Below are 19,565 nucleotides of genomic sequence, written 5' to 3'. Positions count from 1 at the left end.
GAAACAGTTGCGCGAACGCAACGTCAGCTCAGAAGTGCACGTGCTGAAACATGCAACGGCCACAGTTACAAGAAACTAGACTAAAGTGAAGAACCATTCTATCCAAATCGAATAATTGCGTCAACAAATCAAACATACCGCACAACCCAAAATATCGTACGTTGGCAAGAATTTCGACGATCTGAAAACTCTAAAAACTAATGTGCATACTTTATCAAACTAGTCTCACAGAAGAAATAGTTAACTTCACGTCCAAAGCAAGGGCTTTGACAATAAAATCTTTGCATCTTGTCTAAAAAAACTAAACATAGACTCATAATCAGTGCAAGTGGTCGAATATTACGAGAAAAATACTATAAAGCCCATTGTAAAGTCCTCTTACATGCCTAGACCAGACTTTATTGACTCATCGTACAGCAACAAACAAAAATAGAATGGATGATGACAAGCAGACTATATGGGGTATTCTCTTTATTTATTAAATAACTAGTGAAAATTGTGGAAAAAAATATAATACAAACTTAAACTATATAACTGCATATCAGCCATCAAATCGTAAATCAAACCCAATCCTCCCCCCACCAGCGATGGTAGACATCTCTAATCTCTTTCATTCTATCATTTGTGTGGCAATGTCCAGTGTTAAGCAGAGAAACTTCAGATTGCATGGGACGTCGCGTTTCTAACATAGCCTATACTATAGACGCCAACTGGGCTGGTCAATCTCACAGCAGCTGAATTTATAACTCTTCTAATTGGTCAATCCTTTGTCACGCGGTCTAGGTCTTCTCCATGATGTTGCTTGTTTGTAGTAGCTCTGGTTGTTAATACTTCTCTTGGTTCCTGTAAAATTATGAAATTAGAGAGAGAATTGTATGATTTACAAAATACATCATAGTTATCCATATCCTAATGGTAAAAGAAAGTTTCCTCATTGCCTCCTAGAAGTGATAAAAAATAAAATAATGCATTGTTATCAACTAATCATAGCTCAGCTAGCAGAATAGTACTGCAGACTATAATTTCCTGCAAAATTTAACTATCACAGTATCCCAAACTGAAAGGACGTGAAACATAAAAAACAGCACTCTATGAAGGCTCATAACAGATGTAAGCAAAATTGCCTAATTGTCACAAGCACGTTATCCTTAACCAAAAAAATTAGTAAACATGTCCTATATGCAATAATACCTTTTCTAGAATTTTCTCGTTTACTGCATTGAAATGAGAAGAACCTTCGTTATTTTCACTATCAGATGTAGATGTAGAATTCTGATTTCCCTCCAAGTCCTTACTTAATGGATTACCATTTACTACTCCAGATATGGATGGATCAGTATCCGCAGCCACAGAATGCGATTTTTCAACTAAGTCACTTACAGCTTGATTTCCCCCTTCAATTGTTTGCTCCTGATTTGCTTTAGCTGCAGCTTTCCTTTTTTCTTCTTCTCGCTGTTGTTTCCTCCTTGTCTCTTGCTCCATCAATTGCTTAAATCTGCAACAGAAAGAGGAACAAAATTACAACAGGTGAAAATAAATCAATAGCATTATGAAAAAAGTGTGACTACCTACAGTTATAATCACTAACCTGTCACCAGGTCGTGGCCCCTCTGATGTCAATTTCTCACTTTTCCTGGCTTCTTCAACTTCTGTGGAATTCAATTTAGTTACTGACTTCTGAATCTGCATTAGGTCATCCTTCACATTACCATCTAGAACTTGTCTCACAGGATTTTTTGCGCCTCCTAACTTTTGAAGCCATATTTGCTGTAAAGTGCTCAATATGTTATTGGTGAACCTGCACAAATTAAAAGTATAATTAATAAATACAAATAACACGGTTAAACATATAAGTACATCTGGAAGCTTTTACTTATACTTACCAGTAAAGGCTAAGACCAGAAGGAACTGAAAGTGCAAAATAACCAATTACTAACGGAAGGAGCTTGTTTAAGACTTGAGTATTCTTCACGTTGGGATCAGTAGCCTGAAAATTGACATGTGCAGACACCAATAAAAATTAACACAGTTTTCTTTACTCCTTGTAGAAGAATGGGTGGGGTTCACATGACTGCCATGACATATTAAATATAAGATAATCCAGTTAGAGAGCCTGGCTATGGATACAAAAAGGACAAAACTCATACCAACATATAACATTGATTAAGCGTGTGTTTGGTTCTGCGGTAACTAAAATTGATTTTGAGTGAACTGATTTTAGTTAAAAGTGATTTATGTTTGGATATGTTCAGATAAAAGTGAGTTTAACAATAAATTTAAATACATTTGGACTCAAAAGCTACAAATCTTAACTTCAAGTTGGAATCAATTCTGGAGGCAGAATCAATTCTACTCAACAACATCCAAACATGCCAAAATCAATTTTACACATTCAAAATTGATTTTGACCCCTCCAAAATTGAAACCAGACATGCACTAACAAGCTTGAAAAGTGTTCTACTTAAAGCTATAACTAGCCATATCTATAACTCTCATACAGTACAACACAAAAACACTTGTACAATCAACAAGGTTCAGACAGGAAGTTATGTTTTTATGTACGAGTTAGTTTTTGTTTTTTCTTTGTGTGGGCAGTTATGGTATGGTATCAATAGGGCGTCTGCAGTATAGGCAGTTGTCTGTGTTTGTTGAAGGAGGAAACTCCTTGATAGGGAGAAACCCTGTGTTTGCTAGTGTTGACTTCAAATCTGGCCTATATTATCAGTAATAAATTCAGCGTGTTTAATTATATCAGTATAGACAACATTAATTATTGAGAAAAGAAGTATCCAATTTAATTGTACATGCAGCATCAATTACCTGTGATGATGACTGCATTATTTGAAGAGAAATGTATTGAGAGACAACCAGCAAAACAGGCAAGACAAGGTAAGCCAATGTATCTGACCATCCAAGGGGAGGGTGACCATCCTGAAATTAAAAAATTAAAGCCAAAGGCATTAAAACAAACCTCAATTTTAAATCCACCTAGAATCTGCCAGAAATTACCAACAATGTGGATAAATAATTAAAATAATAATACGGAAAGTTTTCACATTAACCTAGATCAAGAATCATGTTAGTAATAGTTCACTTATTGCAAGGACTTATTCTAGGAGGAAGCCCATGAACTTAAGTGGGCCGGGGCCAGCACTTGTTTAATTTGTATAATTATAAATGGAGTGCCAGGAACAATCTTTTCAACATTCACTCTTTTAGTGGATGAAATAAATGCAAGTCTCACACTTTGAGAATGGGTCTCACATGAAGTGGTGGGATCCACATAGATTTCACCCTATAAAAGAGTGTAAGCATAAGCGTTGAAAAGAGTGTTCTTAACACTCATCATTATATTATAAAATAGAAAGGAAGATAAGGGAAAGGAGTTCAGTTTTTATGTATTGGTTGGTTGGGAGAGACTAAGCTCTCTCAAGCAGTTACCATCTCTCTCTATTCTATTATTGTAACTACATCTCTGTTGGAAAGACCATTCCTAGAGTTTCACTATATAAATCAAAGGAAACTTTCTATTAAAACTAGTAAATTCTGACCAGTGCTATCAAATCAGAATTCAGAAGATATGCCCAGAAGAAAAAATGTGAAATAATTTAACATTCATAATGACTCTAAGAAGGGAGCGGAGGTGCATCTTAGTTGGCGCCATTTATATATATTCTTGGAGTAAGTGGTAGCTCATACATGCATCATACATACACACTTATCTTACCTTTGCCCATTGAGTAACCCCCACTGACAGACCAATACAAAACACAGGCACCAGCTTATAGCCTTTACTAAACATACATGCCACATGTCTGTTAGAGTATTTCCAATTTTCCACAACCAAATATTTTGATGGACATAACTCCTTACAGTCTTCAACATGTTCAGATATAGTACACTTATGATTGTGCACCCCCAAAGCCTTGAGATTTGGGTTATTTGAGACTGACAAAGAAGAAACTTCCTAACATAACAGAGTGGAAAAATTATAATGACGGGAGTATGGCATTTTCCTATTAGGAAACACAATAAAAATAGGAAAATTCCGAGAAAATAGCTTAATGGTTCTTTTTAATATCAAGTTGCAAACCAGGGGAACCTTAAAAAGAATGCCAGGAACAGAAATTCAGGGGATTTAAAATGATTGCTGTGGTCCCAATCAAGTAACTAGAACTACAAACGGATCCTAAAAACACTGTTGCATTTGCCTCCATGAAAATGTCAAACTCTACAAAAAATAAATACTTCCTCTCTTTGCTACTATCAAACTCCGAAAGGAACTCTACAACTTCTTACCAATCTACAAACAAATCCAATGTTAATTGAAAAGGCAAAAACATAGGTATTTACCACAAAAGGAAAAAGCCAAGAGATGCCACTTCCATTTTGCCGAGCTGCAATTGTAGTTGGGCCAGAAAGAGAAGGTATCCAAAAGAAGCCTTCATTAAGGAGTCCCTTAGATTATTATTAGACAAAAACATAACATCAGCCATGGAAAATAAAAAGATATGTATATATCTGAAAATAAGCATAGTAGACTATCAAATAGAAAATCAACATAATAAGCAACATACTTCATCTGCTACATTAGAAAAGGCTCGATATAGCCCAATCCAAACCGGTGTTGTTAAGAGAACAGGCAGGCATCCTAGAAAAAATGACGACTGATTAATAAAAGAATTATCAACTTCATTTTTAAAAAGCGAGATCAATGCTTTATACTGGAGTAGTGGATTGATTGCTGCTTCCATCTAACTACCTGAGGCATAGTAAGCTCTTGCATATCTATGATATAACAATATAGTACCATGTATAACATAAGAAACAGTAGGGAAAAAATTATGGAAATAACTCAGAAAAAAACCGGACTTGTGATATGAAAGCTGAGAAAGGTTACATCCTCAAAGTCAAAGGAAATATCTAAAACTATAACCCATTTCAATACTGACAATCATGTTATAGATACCTGCTAGAGGATTAATGTTGGCTAATTTATATAATCGAGCAGTTTCAAGTTGAATTCTCTCCTGCAAGAAGACAATATAGAAATCTTGTCAATTGAAAGAAAAAAATATATCACTGGTCAAAGGCAATTCAATAAGGATAATACGTCAATCTAAATATTCAAATCAATTCCCATAAATACTACCTTAATCATTAGGACTTGTGACAAAAAAACAAAGAAATAAATTAGATCTTAAAAATAAAATCATTTCTTCTTTTTTTTAATATTCCAAACACAAAATATGTGATTTACAAATCAAACTAAATCCCACTTTACAGCATTCAAAATCCAAACACACTCTAGCAGGAATACTAGTGTGTGTGTGTGTATATATATATATATACCCAACGGTAAATATAAAATATATTTTATTGACAAAGTAATACTTGTGGAAGCCATATAAAATACCTGATCCCCAGCATACTGTTTCTGGATAGCTTTTACTTGAGGTTGCAAAGATCGCATAGCCATGGCAGATTCTACCTGAGAACAACATTAGGAAGAAAAATGTCTGTTAAATGTCAAAGGCACAGTGCTTCATTTCACATCCACAAATTTAACACACAACTCATATGAATCAGTTTTTCAGCTCTTCAAAACAAGTGAAGCACATTCCAACAACGACAAACCTGTTTTCTTGTCAATGGAAATGTGGCAGCTTTTACAAGAACAGTGAGCAGTATAATTGCAAAACCATAAGCATACGGCGCATGCAAAGTAGAAAGCCCATCCTTGAGCACCTGAAAAGGGTAAAATACTTCTCCTCAGAATTACTTTACAATGTATCATGGTAGAAGTAGAACCATGTGTAGTTATGTAATTCACATGTACAAATAAATCACAACTTACAAAGAATTTCAGAAAAAGAACTGCAAGAAACACATAAATAAAAATAAGCTGCTTTAGCAAATTGCAATTTTATTTACCAGGATAAATACTTTATTGCTATGAGAAATTTAGACCCATATGCACATTTCGTTGACTCACGATTTCGGTCTCCTATTTCTAAGAATAATGAGCTGACAAGTCACAAGGTGATGTGGCAATGCATATTTCACATTTTTTTCTATTTTAAGTTTTATCTTTATAAACATTACTTTAATTATATAAATAATAAAATTTAGTTAACATATGCAGTGTCACCCCACACTATGACTTGCCAACTCGATATTTAACATCACACATCAATATAAATAAGCCCCAAATATAGTGATGGAATCTTTTTTTGAAATTTTAAAAATTGAGGACTGCATTTTCATATTTAAAAACGAGGGACTAAAACGGTGAATTAGTGAAAATAGAGGGATCAAAAGTGCATTCCTACGACCCAAAACCAAGATGGGAAACTCCATAGCTATAACCATAGTGGAACAAATTATATTTTGCAATGGTGGAGGCAAAAGATAGTGGGAGTCTAACATGAAACAGCAAACACCAATAATCCGAACCCCACCCTAGTTACCACCACCAAAAACTACAACTATAATGTTACTTTACAACTCTAATTTCATCCTCTCCAACACACAAGTTCCTTCTACTAATTGAACTCCAGTATGTTGATAATTCAAATTCAAAATAAATGTTTCGATTTTACACGTGAATCAAAATAAAATTAAAATCAGGTTAAATCGAAGTTTCAGAGAGCAATACCTTGAGAACAGTTTCCATGTAATTGGTAATTCCAGAAAGCCAATCGTTGTTCTGTTTGGCGGCGGTGGTGGTGGTAGTTATCGCTGTATCGGAAGACGAAACAGCGGCATCGGCAATTGTGTAAAAAAAACCCTCCGCTCGGGCAAGCAATTCCCTGATAACGACCTCAGCGTCATCCGGTTCGGGCAAGAAACCGGGTTGAAATCCAAATCGGGCAATAGAAAGCGAACCTCGAAGAAAGCGTTTGGAAGAAGCCGAGAAAGCGTGGGAGTGAGGTCGAAGTGGAAGATGGCTCCCGGTCCGGTTCCCGAACGGAGCAGAGAGTATAGTCGGCGTGCAAGGTAACAGAGCGGCCATTAGTTGGGTTCGCGACGAACCGGTTCAGGAAAAAAAAAAAAAAAAAAAAAAAAACTTATCACCGGCCTGGTTTTTGTCTTGGATATGGGCGGTGTATGTAGTGTGAGCGGAGTGCACAGAGTAGTGGAAGTTAGTCACGGAAATGGAGGCGATTTAATTTCCACATGTTAATGTGATGATATATCATATAGTTGGGAGGGAGGATTTTTTTTCCTCCGACTTAGTTGGGTTTTAAATAATTATATGAAATTAAAAGGGCCCACCAATATATTTATATATGTATGCCATTTTCTAATTTCTTCTTTCGGTCAGGGTAATATAATATCCTCTATTTTCTTATTCCAAGTGCTTACTACTTGTTAGTATATGTTTTATGAAACACAGTTCAACTTTAATGTTCATAACAAAAATTAATGTTTTTAATTTATATTATTTTCTCTAATTATTATTATAAATAAATAAATATTTTAAATTTTAATCATTATTATAATTAAAAGTTAATTATTTTTAATTATTTGTTATTATTATTCTTAATATACTATTTACTTATTTAAAAAGTATTTAATGCATGTAATTTAAAATTTGATATTAAAAATAGATAATTTAATAAATTTAGTTTGTGTTTTGTATGAACTAAAAAATTAATTGTAATAATAATTATTAAATTAGTTTTCTATATAGTGATCGAAAAAAAATATAAATTAAGTATATTTATTTTTGCTACTAAATTATAATTCAATTGTTTTTAATAAAAATAATCAAAAATAATAAATATGATTTTCTTTAGTAATAATGCTTGATGCACATAATACCAAACGTAGAATTTACATAGTGTGATGCACTGCATATATAAAGGTGAGTGAATAGTTTCTTTTTTAACTCCCAGTATATCAAGAGATAGATACCTCTCAATTAATCACTGCTCGATTGAAAGATAGCGAAGTTAGATCACATAATCGTTCGATTTTATGTAAGTTCAATTTTTTTATGGAGCACATTAATTACATAAGTTCAGTCTTGTGGTTATGGCATGATTTATTAGATAATTTAGACTCGATAATTTAGAATGACTGAATAGTGAATTGTTTACCTCAAAAAAAATTGATTGAATTGTTGACACATAAGAGTCAAAATATTAAGAAGCAACTTTCTCTGCCCTAGTTAAAAAAAAAAAATCAAATAGATTATATATACATATACATATATTTTTTTTAAATCAGCAATTAAATTGAGTTTTTTTGGGGTAATATATAGAATGATTTTGGGATGGGAAAGTTGTCTTCCCAAGCTATACTTGAGTTGAGCCCGTGAATGATTTGGGCTCAGTTTCAAAGTTGTAGTGGTAAGGAAAGCAAAGACCAGGCTAGGCCCAAAACTTATTGCATGAACTCTACTCTAGTCCAGCCCTTAACAAAGTTACCCAACATGTTGCTTTTATTGTTTTAAGAACATGTTGCCGATTCTCACGTTGTCACAGCAAACAAATAAGACAATAAAAATAATGTATTATCAAATTTCACTTTGTGAAATGAAGTGATAAGAACCCAATAGAATACAAGGTTGAAATCTCGCCAATGAAGCAATTCAGATAAGAGAAGAATCTAGAAACCACAATGTTACTGGTCCTCATTTCTCCAACGTGGCTTTCCCATCTATATTCCAATTCCAAAGTCTAGTCTTCACAAATCAAAATAGTAAGCACCAAGTTTCACTCCCACTCTTGACAATCTGTGAACATAATCAATGGCAGCAACAACAATGGCAATGATGATCAACTCAAAGTGTCTAAACACAACCATACCCAAGTTACAAAACCCCACCACAACCACTAAACTAACCACAAATTTCAAAGCCACCACCATTCAGAATCTACCAAAGGGTCTATTCTCTTCAATTGAGAACACCAACGTGGTTTCACCTTCCATTGCAATCGCGGGCGCACTATTCTCGTCCCTTGCAACCTGTGACGCAGCTTTCGCAGCTCAACAAATAGCTGAAATTGCGGAAGGTGATAACAGAGGATTAGCTTTGTTGTTGCCATTGGTTCCAGCCATAGGATGGGTTTTATTCAACATTCTCCAGCCAACTTTGAACCAAATCAACCGTATGCGTAGCACAAGAGGGGTGATTATTGGGCTTGGGCTTGGACTTGGTGGGCTTGCAGCTTCGGGTATGATGTCAGCATCTGCTAGTGAAATGGGTCTGATTGCTGATGCTGCTGCAGCTGGAAGTGACAACAGGGGACAGCTTCTGTTGTTTGTGGTTTCACCAGCTATTCTTTGGGTGCTTTACAACATTTTGCAGCCAGCTCTCAACCAGATCAATAGGATGAGATCTGATTAAACTATGGGATTTTTGTGAAATGCTTTCTTGTAAAACTTGCTTGTAACTTGTATCTAATGCTCTCCCATTCACTATATTATGTGTTGTATATCAAAAACATGGCTTTCTACTTACCCTTACCACCTTTTCCATTTTCTTTTTTTGAGATAATCTCAATCTCAATTTAAACATTCCATCTCTCTAACAAGCAAGCACCTTCAATTCAACAAATTCACTAAATAAATGCATATCTATATGGTATTAGAGCATGTTTTTGTGAGAGGTAAAATTGATTTTAGAATTAGTGTTTGGCTTCCATATAAAGAAAATAATTCTATTCATTTTCTCTTCCGCTCATTTTTAATCAAAATCAATTTCAAAAAATAATTCATTCATTCAAAATTAATTGTGGAGACCAGAAATTCGAATGAAAGTTGGTTTGTGCTCAAATAGGGTTACCGGTTGATGCACCTCCAATGTGCTTTTAACAACAGGATTGTGAGTGTGCAATCAAGTTACATTGTATGTTCATTTACATTTGTTTTTATATGATTATATCATCTCAAACATGAATACTTAAGATTTTTAGACCATAATATATTGTTAATTTTAAGATTTTTTTTCTTGAAAATTTCCAAAATTTATTTTTCATAGGAAAAAATAAAAAAATATTTTTTTTCTTAAAAATAATTCTCAGAATCTTTTTTCTCAAATTAAATATTTCCAAAAAAAATAAAAAAATTTTTATTGGTGAATTTAAAAAAAAAATTGATAATTTTTTTGAAAAAATAAGTCTATAGACCCACTAAACCCACAAAATTTTAAGAACTTTATAATGTTGAGGGCCTTTTTAATTATGAAATTTTTTTACCCCTCCCAACATGTGGAGGAGAGGTAATAATTAGTAGATTTATCAAATTGATAACTCTAGCAACCATGCTGCATAGGACATCAGCCAGTAAGAACATTGACGAATAGCATACTAAAGATTACATAGCCAAGCAACGTAATGGTTGATTAACGCACTTTGTTTATATATCTATGGTATAATATACCATAATGTTATAATTTAATGAATTCGACTTATGACATAAACCACCACATGATCCGCAAACACTTAAAAGAGAATCAGCTATCTGTTTGGAAAGAAGGTAAGATGGCCTAAACCCGCCTAAGCAACAAAAATGAGACAACAGCTAGACACCAGCTAAAGAGGAGAACAAAAATACCACAATGCTGTTCCTTTTCTGCTGAAACTTGTGATTACATCTCAGCAAGGTTACCTGTTCCTTTAATCCTGCTGGAACTTGTGATTACATATCAGCAAAGCTGTCTGGAACAAAATCCGGCTGACTTTCAGATTCATCCAACTGAGAGGCTATAATTTTGGCTTTCTTATACCTGCTTGAGCTTCTAAGAACACAATCAATTGACATTCCTTTTGTGTCTGACAAACTGGCCAAAGAAAGATTTAAAATTACACCTATTGCATAGTATAAAATGCAGAACATAACACATGAATAATGAACCGTAAAACAAAAGAGAAGCCCTAAAAACATCTATTATCTGCAATGATGTAGACATCGAACGACTGGAAGTTTATCCGAGCCTTCCCCATTCGCCCTTCTAATATTATGATTTATAATTCTTAAGAAACAACAAGCTTCTCCCAAACAAAGACAAAAGCGTTAATACATTCAAAGAAACATTTAATTACCCGTATGTCCTTACTTGTGCACAATAAAATGAAATTTTTTCATCATACAGATGCAAGTGGCGTTAGAACTTGGAGGTTATATAGCTACAACTAGTTGGTAATACCCAGCCCAAGCTATAATTATGACAACAAGGTGACTAGTTTACATCTCTCAGGTGATGGTTGTGGATGTCAATGGCTCACCATCATACAACTTTTGCTCCCAAGGTTAACTCAATTAACTTACATTACCTTGAGAAAAAGGAAAACAAATCTTGTGCTAAGTAACCCTATATCATAGTTTGTTTCTTCTAAACACCTTTTATGCAGTATTGGAGTTTTACTACAGCCATTGATTCTATTAGAATCCCACATCAGAATAGAATTAGGAGTGATGAGAAGAGCCATTGAGCGCCAGAGACAATAAGGTAGGCAATATATCTATCTCACACCATAACACAGCATATTCGATTAGTGTGGCCAGCCAGTTCATCCCTGATGCACAAGAGAGACATTTACAGGATGTGGACATAATTTTTACTGTATTCGAAGACTGCTCCTGAAAGAGGTCTAATATTTGAGAAGAGGGAGGAACAATCCATGGAGGAGTGAACAAATATAGATCACACAAGATTTGTCATAGTAGATCTACCTCAAGGTACTGGTATACTTAGGTGGTAATCTAGTCACATGGAAACGTAAAACAAAAAATGGTGTTGCTAGGTGAAGTGCGGAGACATAGTTTCAAAGTTGTGGCAAGTCAGCCATTAGTTACCAGTGCAAACCACCCAGTCCAATATGATAAGAATATAAGAAGCAAATAGTGATAGACCGATTGATAGTAAGCATACAGTGATAGAGCAACACTTCATCAATAAAAAAGTTGCACATGGTATTATTGTTATGCAATAAAAGTGACAAAAATATCCTTAAAGATACCCTTACTACTTATCAGCTCTTATTTCTATAGGCATCTATAACTGCCAATAATAAATATGAATAGGCCCTACTACTTATCAGCTCTCCTTTCTATAGGCATCTATAACTGCCAATAACACTGTTTCAGGATTTTGTTCGGATGCAAGTGCCCATATATTTAAAGAATTTCAAAGGATGAAAATAAAACTGAGAACGAGAGCAAAAAGAGACATAATTTATTAACTTACCTTGCTTTTAAGGAGCTTCCCTTGCTATTTTCCAGGCTTTTCCCATCGTGAGAACCTGATCCAATTTGATACAAAAAGAGAACTAATTGGTACCAAAGTGTAACAACACAATTTGGATGAAGAAGCAAATAAATATTGTGAACTTAGACATACAATGACATAAATCTTTAATTCAAGCTAGTCATCAATACCAACATAAAGAACCAATAAGCATATCAGGATACAATCAAACGGTACACTGATGACATAGAGTAAGATTACATATCCTTAACTACTATGGGGGATGCCAAATCTTTTCCAGGTAAGTACAGGAGATATAAGAAAATAGTAGCCCAAGTAGTTAGCAAAAAAATTATCAAGTATACCGAGTGGCCTGTAATTTCTTGGAACAGAAATGAACAAGAATAATAAAAACACTGAATTGCAAAATCTAATAGTTGCCAATTCATTTTCCAGTACTAAAAAAAGTAACGTGGTTATAAAAACTTCAAAAAAGTCTCAAAAATTAGCAGGGAACACGCTTTTCATCACAACTTCCAAAAATTTCAATATTCTACACCTTAATAAATGATTTACCTAAATGCTTGCAGCTCTTCAAACACAATATCTTAGGACTAACGAGGATTACCAAAGATCAGATCTCAATGAATGGGGAGAAAAGGAAAAATAAATTCATAACAAACACAATCAGAAACACTCTATCCACCCCCAACCCAGCCACCCAAAGATTATCTGCATTCACTGTATCAACTGATGCATAAATAAAAGGACGTTCCCAATTATAGTAGATTTCACTTACCGTTTTGCTGTGAATCCAGACCTGGACTGTCATACCCGTCTAGAAAATCAGATGCGAGTGAATTAATAGATGGAGTTCTAGTGCTGGCATCCGAATTATCAACCTGGTCTTCATCTTCATCTTCAGAGGCACTGCTACTATCATCCTTGAAAATTGCTCCCTCTAACAAGCTCTTCTTCTGCTGCGTGTTATTAACTCCAATGACATGATTCCTAGAAGTTTTTCTAGCTCTACTATTTTGAACAATTTGGTTGAAACCTTCCAGCTTTGAGTTTGAAATAGGAGTGCGATCTCTTTGTTTTTCCACATCCATTCTTCCAGAAGCATTGTCACGAGATTTTCTATTTTCATCAATTGAGGACATGGCACTTTCAGACTGACTAGACAATTTTCCAGTCTTGAGTGCATTTGGTGCCTTATCAATCCTATGTACATCACGTTTCTTGCTATCAAAAACATGACCGTTTGTTACCATATCTGATGTGTCCTTTGAGGAAGAAGCTTGTTTGCTGTTTGATTTATTTTTCGGTCTCTTACCCACATTTTCAGCATTAGATTTTGTTTTAGCTTGTTCCAAGGAATCAGAATTGTCCATGCTAAAATGACCTTCCATATCAGCCCCAGAAAGAACAGTCCCTTGCATTTCCTCCTGCTGCATGACTTTCCCTTCTGTTTGATTTAAAGGACTTCTCGGTGTCTCGGCATTTCCTGGCATAGGATCACAAACAGTTGCTTGAAGAGACTTGGCAATAAATGTTTCACTCTCAGAAGCATCGACAAGGCCTTTATCATCTCGAAGTGTTTGTCCTCCACCTTTATTCTTAACTATTTTTATCCCTTTTTTTTCCTTCCCTGGTTTTAGAGGTTCCTTCATTCCATTCACGTCCACGACATTTGAAGTTGCCTTTAATTCTCTAATGTTTGCATTAGTTTTATCCTGGTTAGACTCGGATCGTGTGCACCTTTCTGATGGCATTAGCTTAGAATCATTTTGTGGGGATGCTTCTACTCCTTCCTCGGCTCCCTCGATTTGACCAACTTCACTTTCATGACAATGACCAAGGACGACATTCTCGTTATCCTCCATCAGATCTTTGGTTTCATTCACATCAGAAGGCTGTATTTCCATTTCTATGTCACTTTGGTTCTTATGATTTCCTGTTTCTTTTGTTGTAGACTGTATGCTTTCTTTGCATGCATCTGTTCCAATCTCCATTTTGTCAGGAGTCATTTTGTTCATGATGATATCTACCCGGAAAAAAAATGGATCAGTGATAGAACTAAAAGTACACTATTTGAAAATTTATCAAATTAACATTAACACAATACAATCAAAAGGAATGTATATTCTATTTTAACTCATTTACTGAGTAGTATCACCTTTAGATAATGGGCGATCTACAGGTATTTCCTCCTGAACACCTTCTCTTTGAGTGCTGAAATGATCTGCTTTCTCATCTTGATCACCATCATTAAAATGTTCAGCTGATTGGTCGGCCTTCCTGTTTTTGATATTCTGCTGGCCCTCCAAAAGGTGGTGAGAAGAATTGTCAACATCAAAATCGTTAACCAATTTTTTGTCGGACAAAATTTTTTCTTTACTTCTCTCTTTGCTCTTCTTCCTTTTCTTTGCAGGAGACCTGGTATCTAAAATGTCTTCAGTCTTATTGTTCTTGTGTACAACATCGTCCCCAGATTTGTAGTTATTAAGTTCAGACTGATCATTTGATTCTTTCCTTTCGCCGTGAGCTCCGTCAGACATTTGTGCTTGATCCTTTTGAGATTCTGTCGCTACGTTCAATGGTTCTCTAGAATCATGAGCCAGAGATCTCTTCCTTTTCTTATGCTCTTTTTTCACAGCAGGACTGAGTTCTGAAGCCTCTTTCATTGACAGAGCCTTATCATCATTCTTAGTGTGCCAATGCTCCTCTAGAACTTCGGTTCCCTTTGTTACTTCTTTATCTGCATTCTCTGAAGAGATGATTGGGACTGTAATATACTGCTGAACTGGTACAACAACAGAAGCATCATTTTCTTTTGAGTTGTCACCTCCCACAGTGTCTTTTTTTTTCCTTTTACTCTTATGCTTTTTTTTTTTTGCTGCGGCTGGTTCAGAAGTTCCTTCCTCACATACAATATGATCATCTTTAATGGCTTCATTGGATCCATCTGCCTCACATTCAATATGCAAATTTGGAATCATCTCCAATTTTTTGACAGCTTCTTTTTCAGTGTGCTCTGGTACACGCGGGCAATCAAAAGGGACTTCTTTTTCATCCAGTTTGTTCTCTGATTGAGACACCTGAAAATTGTTGAAACTGGATGCCTTTTCGGATGGACAACTGAGAGGATTATCAACAGAAGCAATATTATCTTTGGAGTTATTATCTCCCACAGTGTCTTCTTCTTTTTTTTTTTTATTCTTGTGCTTTTTTTTCTTTGTCCTTGGTGCAGAGCCAGAAGTTCCTTCCTCATTTACAACACGATCATCCTTAATGGCTTCATTGGATCCATCTACCACACATTCAAAACGCAAATTTGGAACCATCTCCAAATTTTTGACAGCTTCTTTTTCAGTGTGCTCCGGTACACACAGGCGATCAAAAGGGATTTCTTCTTTTTTATCAGGTTTGTTCTCCGACTGAGGCCCCTGAAAATTGTTGAAACTGGACGCCTTTTTGGATGGACTATCGACAAAAGCAATGTTATCTTTGGAGTTACTACCTCCCACAGTGTCTTCTTTTTTCCTTGTACTCTTATGCTTATTTTTCTTCGCCTTTGGTGTGGGTTCAGAAGTTCCTTCCTCACATTCAATACGTGAATTTGGAACCATCTCCGAATTTAGGACAGCTTCTTTGCCAGTGTGCTCTGGTACACATGGGCGATCAAAAGGGATTTCTTCTTTTTCATCAGGTTTGTTCTCCAATTGCGGCCCCTGCAAATTGTTGAAACTGGATGCCTTTTCGGATGGACAACCAAGAGGATTATCGACAGAAGCAATGTTATCTTTGGAGTTATTACCTCCCACGGTTTCCTCTTTTTTCCTTGTACTCTTAAGCTTCTTTTTCTTTGCCTTTGGTGTGGGTTCAGAAGTTCCTTCCTCACATACAATATGGCCATCCTTGATGCCTTTGTTGGATCCATCTACATCACATTCAATGTATGAATTTTGAACCATCTCCAAATTTTTTACAGCTTTTTCAGTGTGCTCTGAAACACATGGGCAATCAATAGGGATTTCTTCTTTTTCATAGTTTTTGTTCTCAGGCCCTTGAAAATTGTTGAAGCTGGATGCCCTTTCGGATGGACAACCGACAGGATTATTAACATAAGCAATGTTATCTTTTGAGTTATCACCTTCCATAGTGCCGTCTTTTTCTCTTTTACTCTTATGCTTTTTCCTTGCACTAGGTAAACTTGGATCCATCTCCAAATTTTTCACTGCATTTTTTTCAGTGAGCTCTGAAACACATGGGTGAACAGAAGGGATTTCTTCGTTTGATTTATCATCTCCCACAGTGTCATATTCTCGTTTCCTTTTACTCTTCCGTTTTTTCTTCTTCCCACTCTGCACAGATACAGAAAGTTCTTCCTCACAATCATTAAGATAATCCTTATTTCCTTTACCAATTCCATCTACATCGCATTCCATATGAAAACTTGGAACTTCATGATTTAAATGGCTCCGGTTACCAGATGATTTGACACCAGCCTCCAAATTTGTAACCGCATCTTTATCAGTACCTTCAGTCCTAACAACGGGAATCCCTTCCCCCTCGTCTTGTTTATTCTCCAACAATTGCAACTGATGATTGGATGGTAAAACGATAGCATTATCAGGAGAACCAATTAAATCATTATTTGCAATGTCAATTGATGCATGGGAAAACAAATGATCATTCTGTTTACATTCTCCCAATGCAGAAACATCAACACTAAGAAACCAGTTCTTATTGAAACCAATAAAGGCAGTTCTTACAACCATCGAATCCGATAAGTGATAAAAGTAACCCCTGCGCTTAACCTACCCAATAAAAAAGAGCAAAACGACATAGTCAATAAGAGATTGCAACAATCATTGTTTGAAAATTAGTGATGACAGTAATGTATGTACCTTAATCCCATGAATTTGTATCTGACCAACTTTGGGAAAGCATGAAGTGTGCTCCGATACGATTCTCTCTGCATATGAAAGGCATGGATGTCAATTGAAGGTATATAAACTAATAGAAGGATATATATATATATATATAGAGAGAGAGAGAGATTACTTTTGAGGTCGGAGACGGTGTCGTGATCGGAGACGGTGAGGACCAAGTGAGTATCGAGGTTAGTGTCGATGAAGATGACGTTGCCGTTGAGAGAAGTCGGCGTCGCCATTTAGAATCAGTGGTTAAGCTAAACCCTAATTTACGATCGGATTGGTAAACAGTGCATAGGCATATTCATTCATAAATCCTGAACCTCAACCTCAACCTCAAGGGTTTAAGTGGTATAGCGGCAGAACCCTTCGGATTATATAGCCTTATTTATTTTTATTTTTTGTAGCGGCAGAACTCTTTCGCTCTCGCGCCCCATTAGTTTATTAAATTAAAGGAAACACCAACAAGTGTCTCAAATGTATGATTCATATTTTGAAAAATTCTAAATATTTTATAATTTTTCTTCAAAACTTTTTTTTTAACAAGTACTCTTAATTCAATTAGTATGACCTTAAATTAAATATTAAATAATATTACCGGTTATAAACATCAATGTTGGTGGACATGAATCTTTTGCAATTGTAATGGCGAGTTTATATATAATTTTTCCCTGTAAAGTGACTTTTTTTTCTTTTTTAACTTTTTGTATCAGTGTTTTATTAGCTAGTGATTTTGGTATTGAGTTGAGTACATGGTTATCATATTTATAATTAAAAAAATTATATTTAATTTATTTGTTTATTTATCATTTTTTAAAAAATTATCTCTATATTGTACCAGATAAATATAACATATGTCTTTAGTTATTATCTAAAAAAAGCAATTAGATGTGTTCATTTTTTAGTTTAATTTAGTCACGATGTTCAATTTTTTTTTTCAAACAGTTTACCCACTTTTTTCTACATGTTAAATTTATTTTTTGATGTATAATTTTTGGAAGTTAAGTTCTCAACTTTTTGTTTGAATTAATATAATTCTTTTTTAATAAAAAAATATATTAATATGTTATAAGTATATGTTTAATAAAGACATACGCCTATAATTTTTTTACACAATTTAACATCTCATTTTACTTTTATTCCTTCGAATATCACATCACTTTATTTTATTTTTATCTTTCTCAACGTATATATATCTCATGGAATGTATCTCAAATATTTTTCAAGTTTTAATTATTATTTTTATTTTAGTCATTGCAAAAATTATTCATCTTTTGTAGTCACAATTTTATAAATTTTATTATTATTATTATTATTATTATTATTATTATTATTATTATTATTATTATTATTATTGCTATTGTCGTCGTGTTCATGTTGTAAGAAGCCTTTGTTTTAGTTAGTCATAGTTATAAGGAATGTAATGCTTATGTAGATAAATTGTCCAACGTTGCTTTCTGTCTGATGGTCAGTTTTGGTGGAATTCTAATCCCAATTATATTAAGGAGGACTTTTCCATAATAGGATTTGACTTTTTACTTTATGCTTTCATTAATTAATGCACTCTATTAATGAGACATCAATTGATGGTCTTTTATATTGTTTGTTTTATCGAGTTTTGATCCGGTTCTTTCAAGTTATTAGTCACTTTTATTTTTATTATTATTGAATGTATTTATGAGGTACATATGTTTGTTATGGAATGAAGTATCGGCATAGTTGGTGTCTTTTTCTCTATTTTGATGTCTCTATATCTCATTAACTTTTATTAGAAAAAAGGTAAGTTAAAAGAAAAAAAGTTAGGCAAAAGTTGGTTCTCAGATAATACAACAATCAAAATAGTTTATATATATATATTTTATAAATTGACATCTACATTCTAAAATTATAATCAATAATTCAAATAGTTATTCTATTTATTTTTGTCATTAAAAATTGACATATCACATTAAACAAATATGTGACTTTTAATGTAGATACAACGTGAATAATACTCCATCGAAAATTTATAAAACATTAAATTTTTACATTTTATGTTACATTTATAGGAGTCACTTAGAGATTAAATACGATAAAATAATTTTAGAGTGACAACAGAACATTGATATGAATGAGATATATGTAAAAGTACATATTATTTCGGCGATTTATTTGTCCATTCATAAAATTCAATATGTTGAACTAGGATTGTCCTTGAAAAATTCTATAGTCAAAGAAATTGTCAATCATTTATATTTTAAAGAATATTGTCCAATATCAATTAAACGAAACAATGCGGTGAAGCGAGATGAGAAAAACTGAGTGATGGTTTGCTAAACACGGAGGTTGTGTGATCGATGGGGGGTGAGAATGTTGTCTGAGGCTCTCAGCAACGTGGTTAATGGCTGTGGATGGGAGAACATGAGATAATGGAACAGAAATGCTCA

At 34.4% G+C, this 19,565-nt stretch overlaps 3 protein-coding genes across 3 annotated transcripts; 1 reads left to right on the top strand and 2 right to left on the bottom strand.

Annotated features, from left to right (window-relative positions):
• Positions 1-337: 337 nt before the first annotated feature.
• Positions 338-7,219, bottom strand: LOC101498630 (ALBINO3-like protein 1, chloroplastic). Its single transcript, XM_004502295.4, has 11 exons — positions 6,659-7,219; positions 5,638-5,748; positions 5,417-5,491; positions 4,970-5,030; positions 4,578-4,651; positions 4,354-4,458; positions 2,821-2,931; positions 1,884-1,987; positions 1,589-1,798; positions 1,192-1,495; positions 338-843 (listed from the first exon to the last, which is right to left on the bottom strand). The coding sequence occupies exons 1-11, from the start codon at positions 7,013-7,015 to the stop codon at positions 760-762; spliced, it is 1,596 nt and encodes a 531-aa protein (XP_004502352.1). The 5' UTR covers positions 7,016-7,219; the 3' UTR covers positions 338-759.
• Positions 7,220-8,490: 1,271 nt separating this feature from the next.
• Positions 8,491-9,471, top strand: LOC101498292 (photosystem II reaction center proteins PsbY, chloroplastic-like). The gene has a single exon (XM_004502294.4). The coding sequence runs from the start codon at positions 8,759-8,761 to the stop codon at positions 9,356-9,358; it is 600 nt and encodes a 199-aa protein (XP_004502351.1). The 5' UTR covers positions 8,491-8,758; the 3' UTR covers positions 9,359-9,471.
• An 873-nt stretch (positions 9,472-10,344) lies between these two features.
• On the bottom strand, positions 10,345-17,579 carry LOC101497963 (uncharacterized). The gene is made up of 6 exons (XM_004502293.4): positions 17,270-17,579; positions 17,113-17,180; positions 14,379-17,022; positions 12,999-14,246; positions 12,200-12,254; positions 10,345-10,792 (listed from the first exon to the last, which is right to left on the bottom strand). The coding sequence occupies exons 1-6, from the start codon at positions 17,376-17,378 to the stop codon at positions 10,651-10,653; spliced, it is 4,266 nt and encodes a 1,421-aa protein (XP_004502350.1). The 5' UTR covers positions 17,379-17,579; the 3' UTR covers positions 10,345-10,650.
• Positions 17,580-19,565: the final 1,986 nt, after the last annotated feature.

Source organism: Cicer arietinum, chromosome 5 (assembly GCF_000331145.2).
Source record: "Cicer arietinum cultivar CDC Frontier isolate Library 1 chromosome 5, Cicar.CDCFrontier_v2.0, whole genome shotgun sequence".
Classification (NCBI taxonomy): domain Eukaryota; kingdom Viridiplantae; phylum Streptophyta; class Magnoliopsida; order Fabales; family Fabaceae; genus Cicer; species Cicer arietinum.
This window is presented reverse-complemented; position numbering and strand designations above follow the sequence as displayed.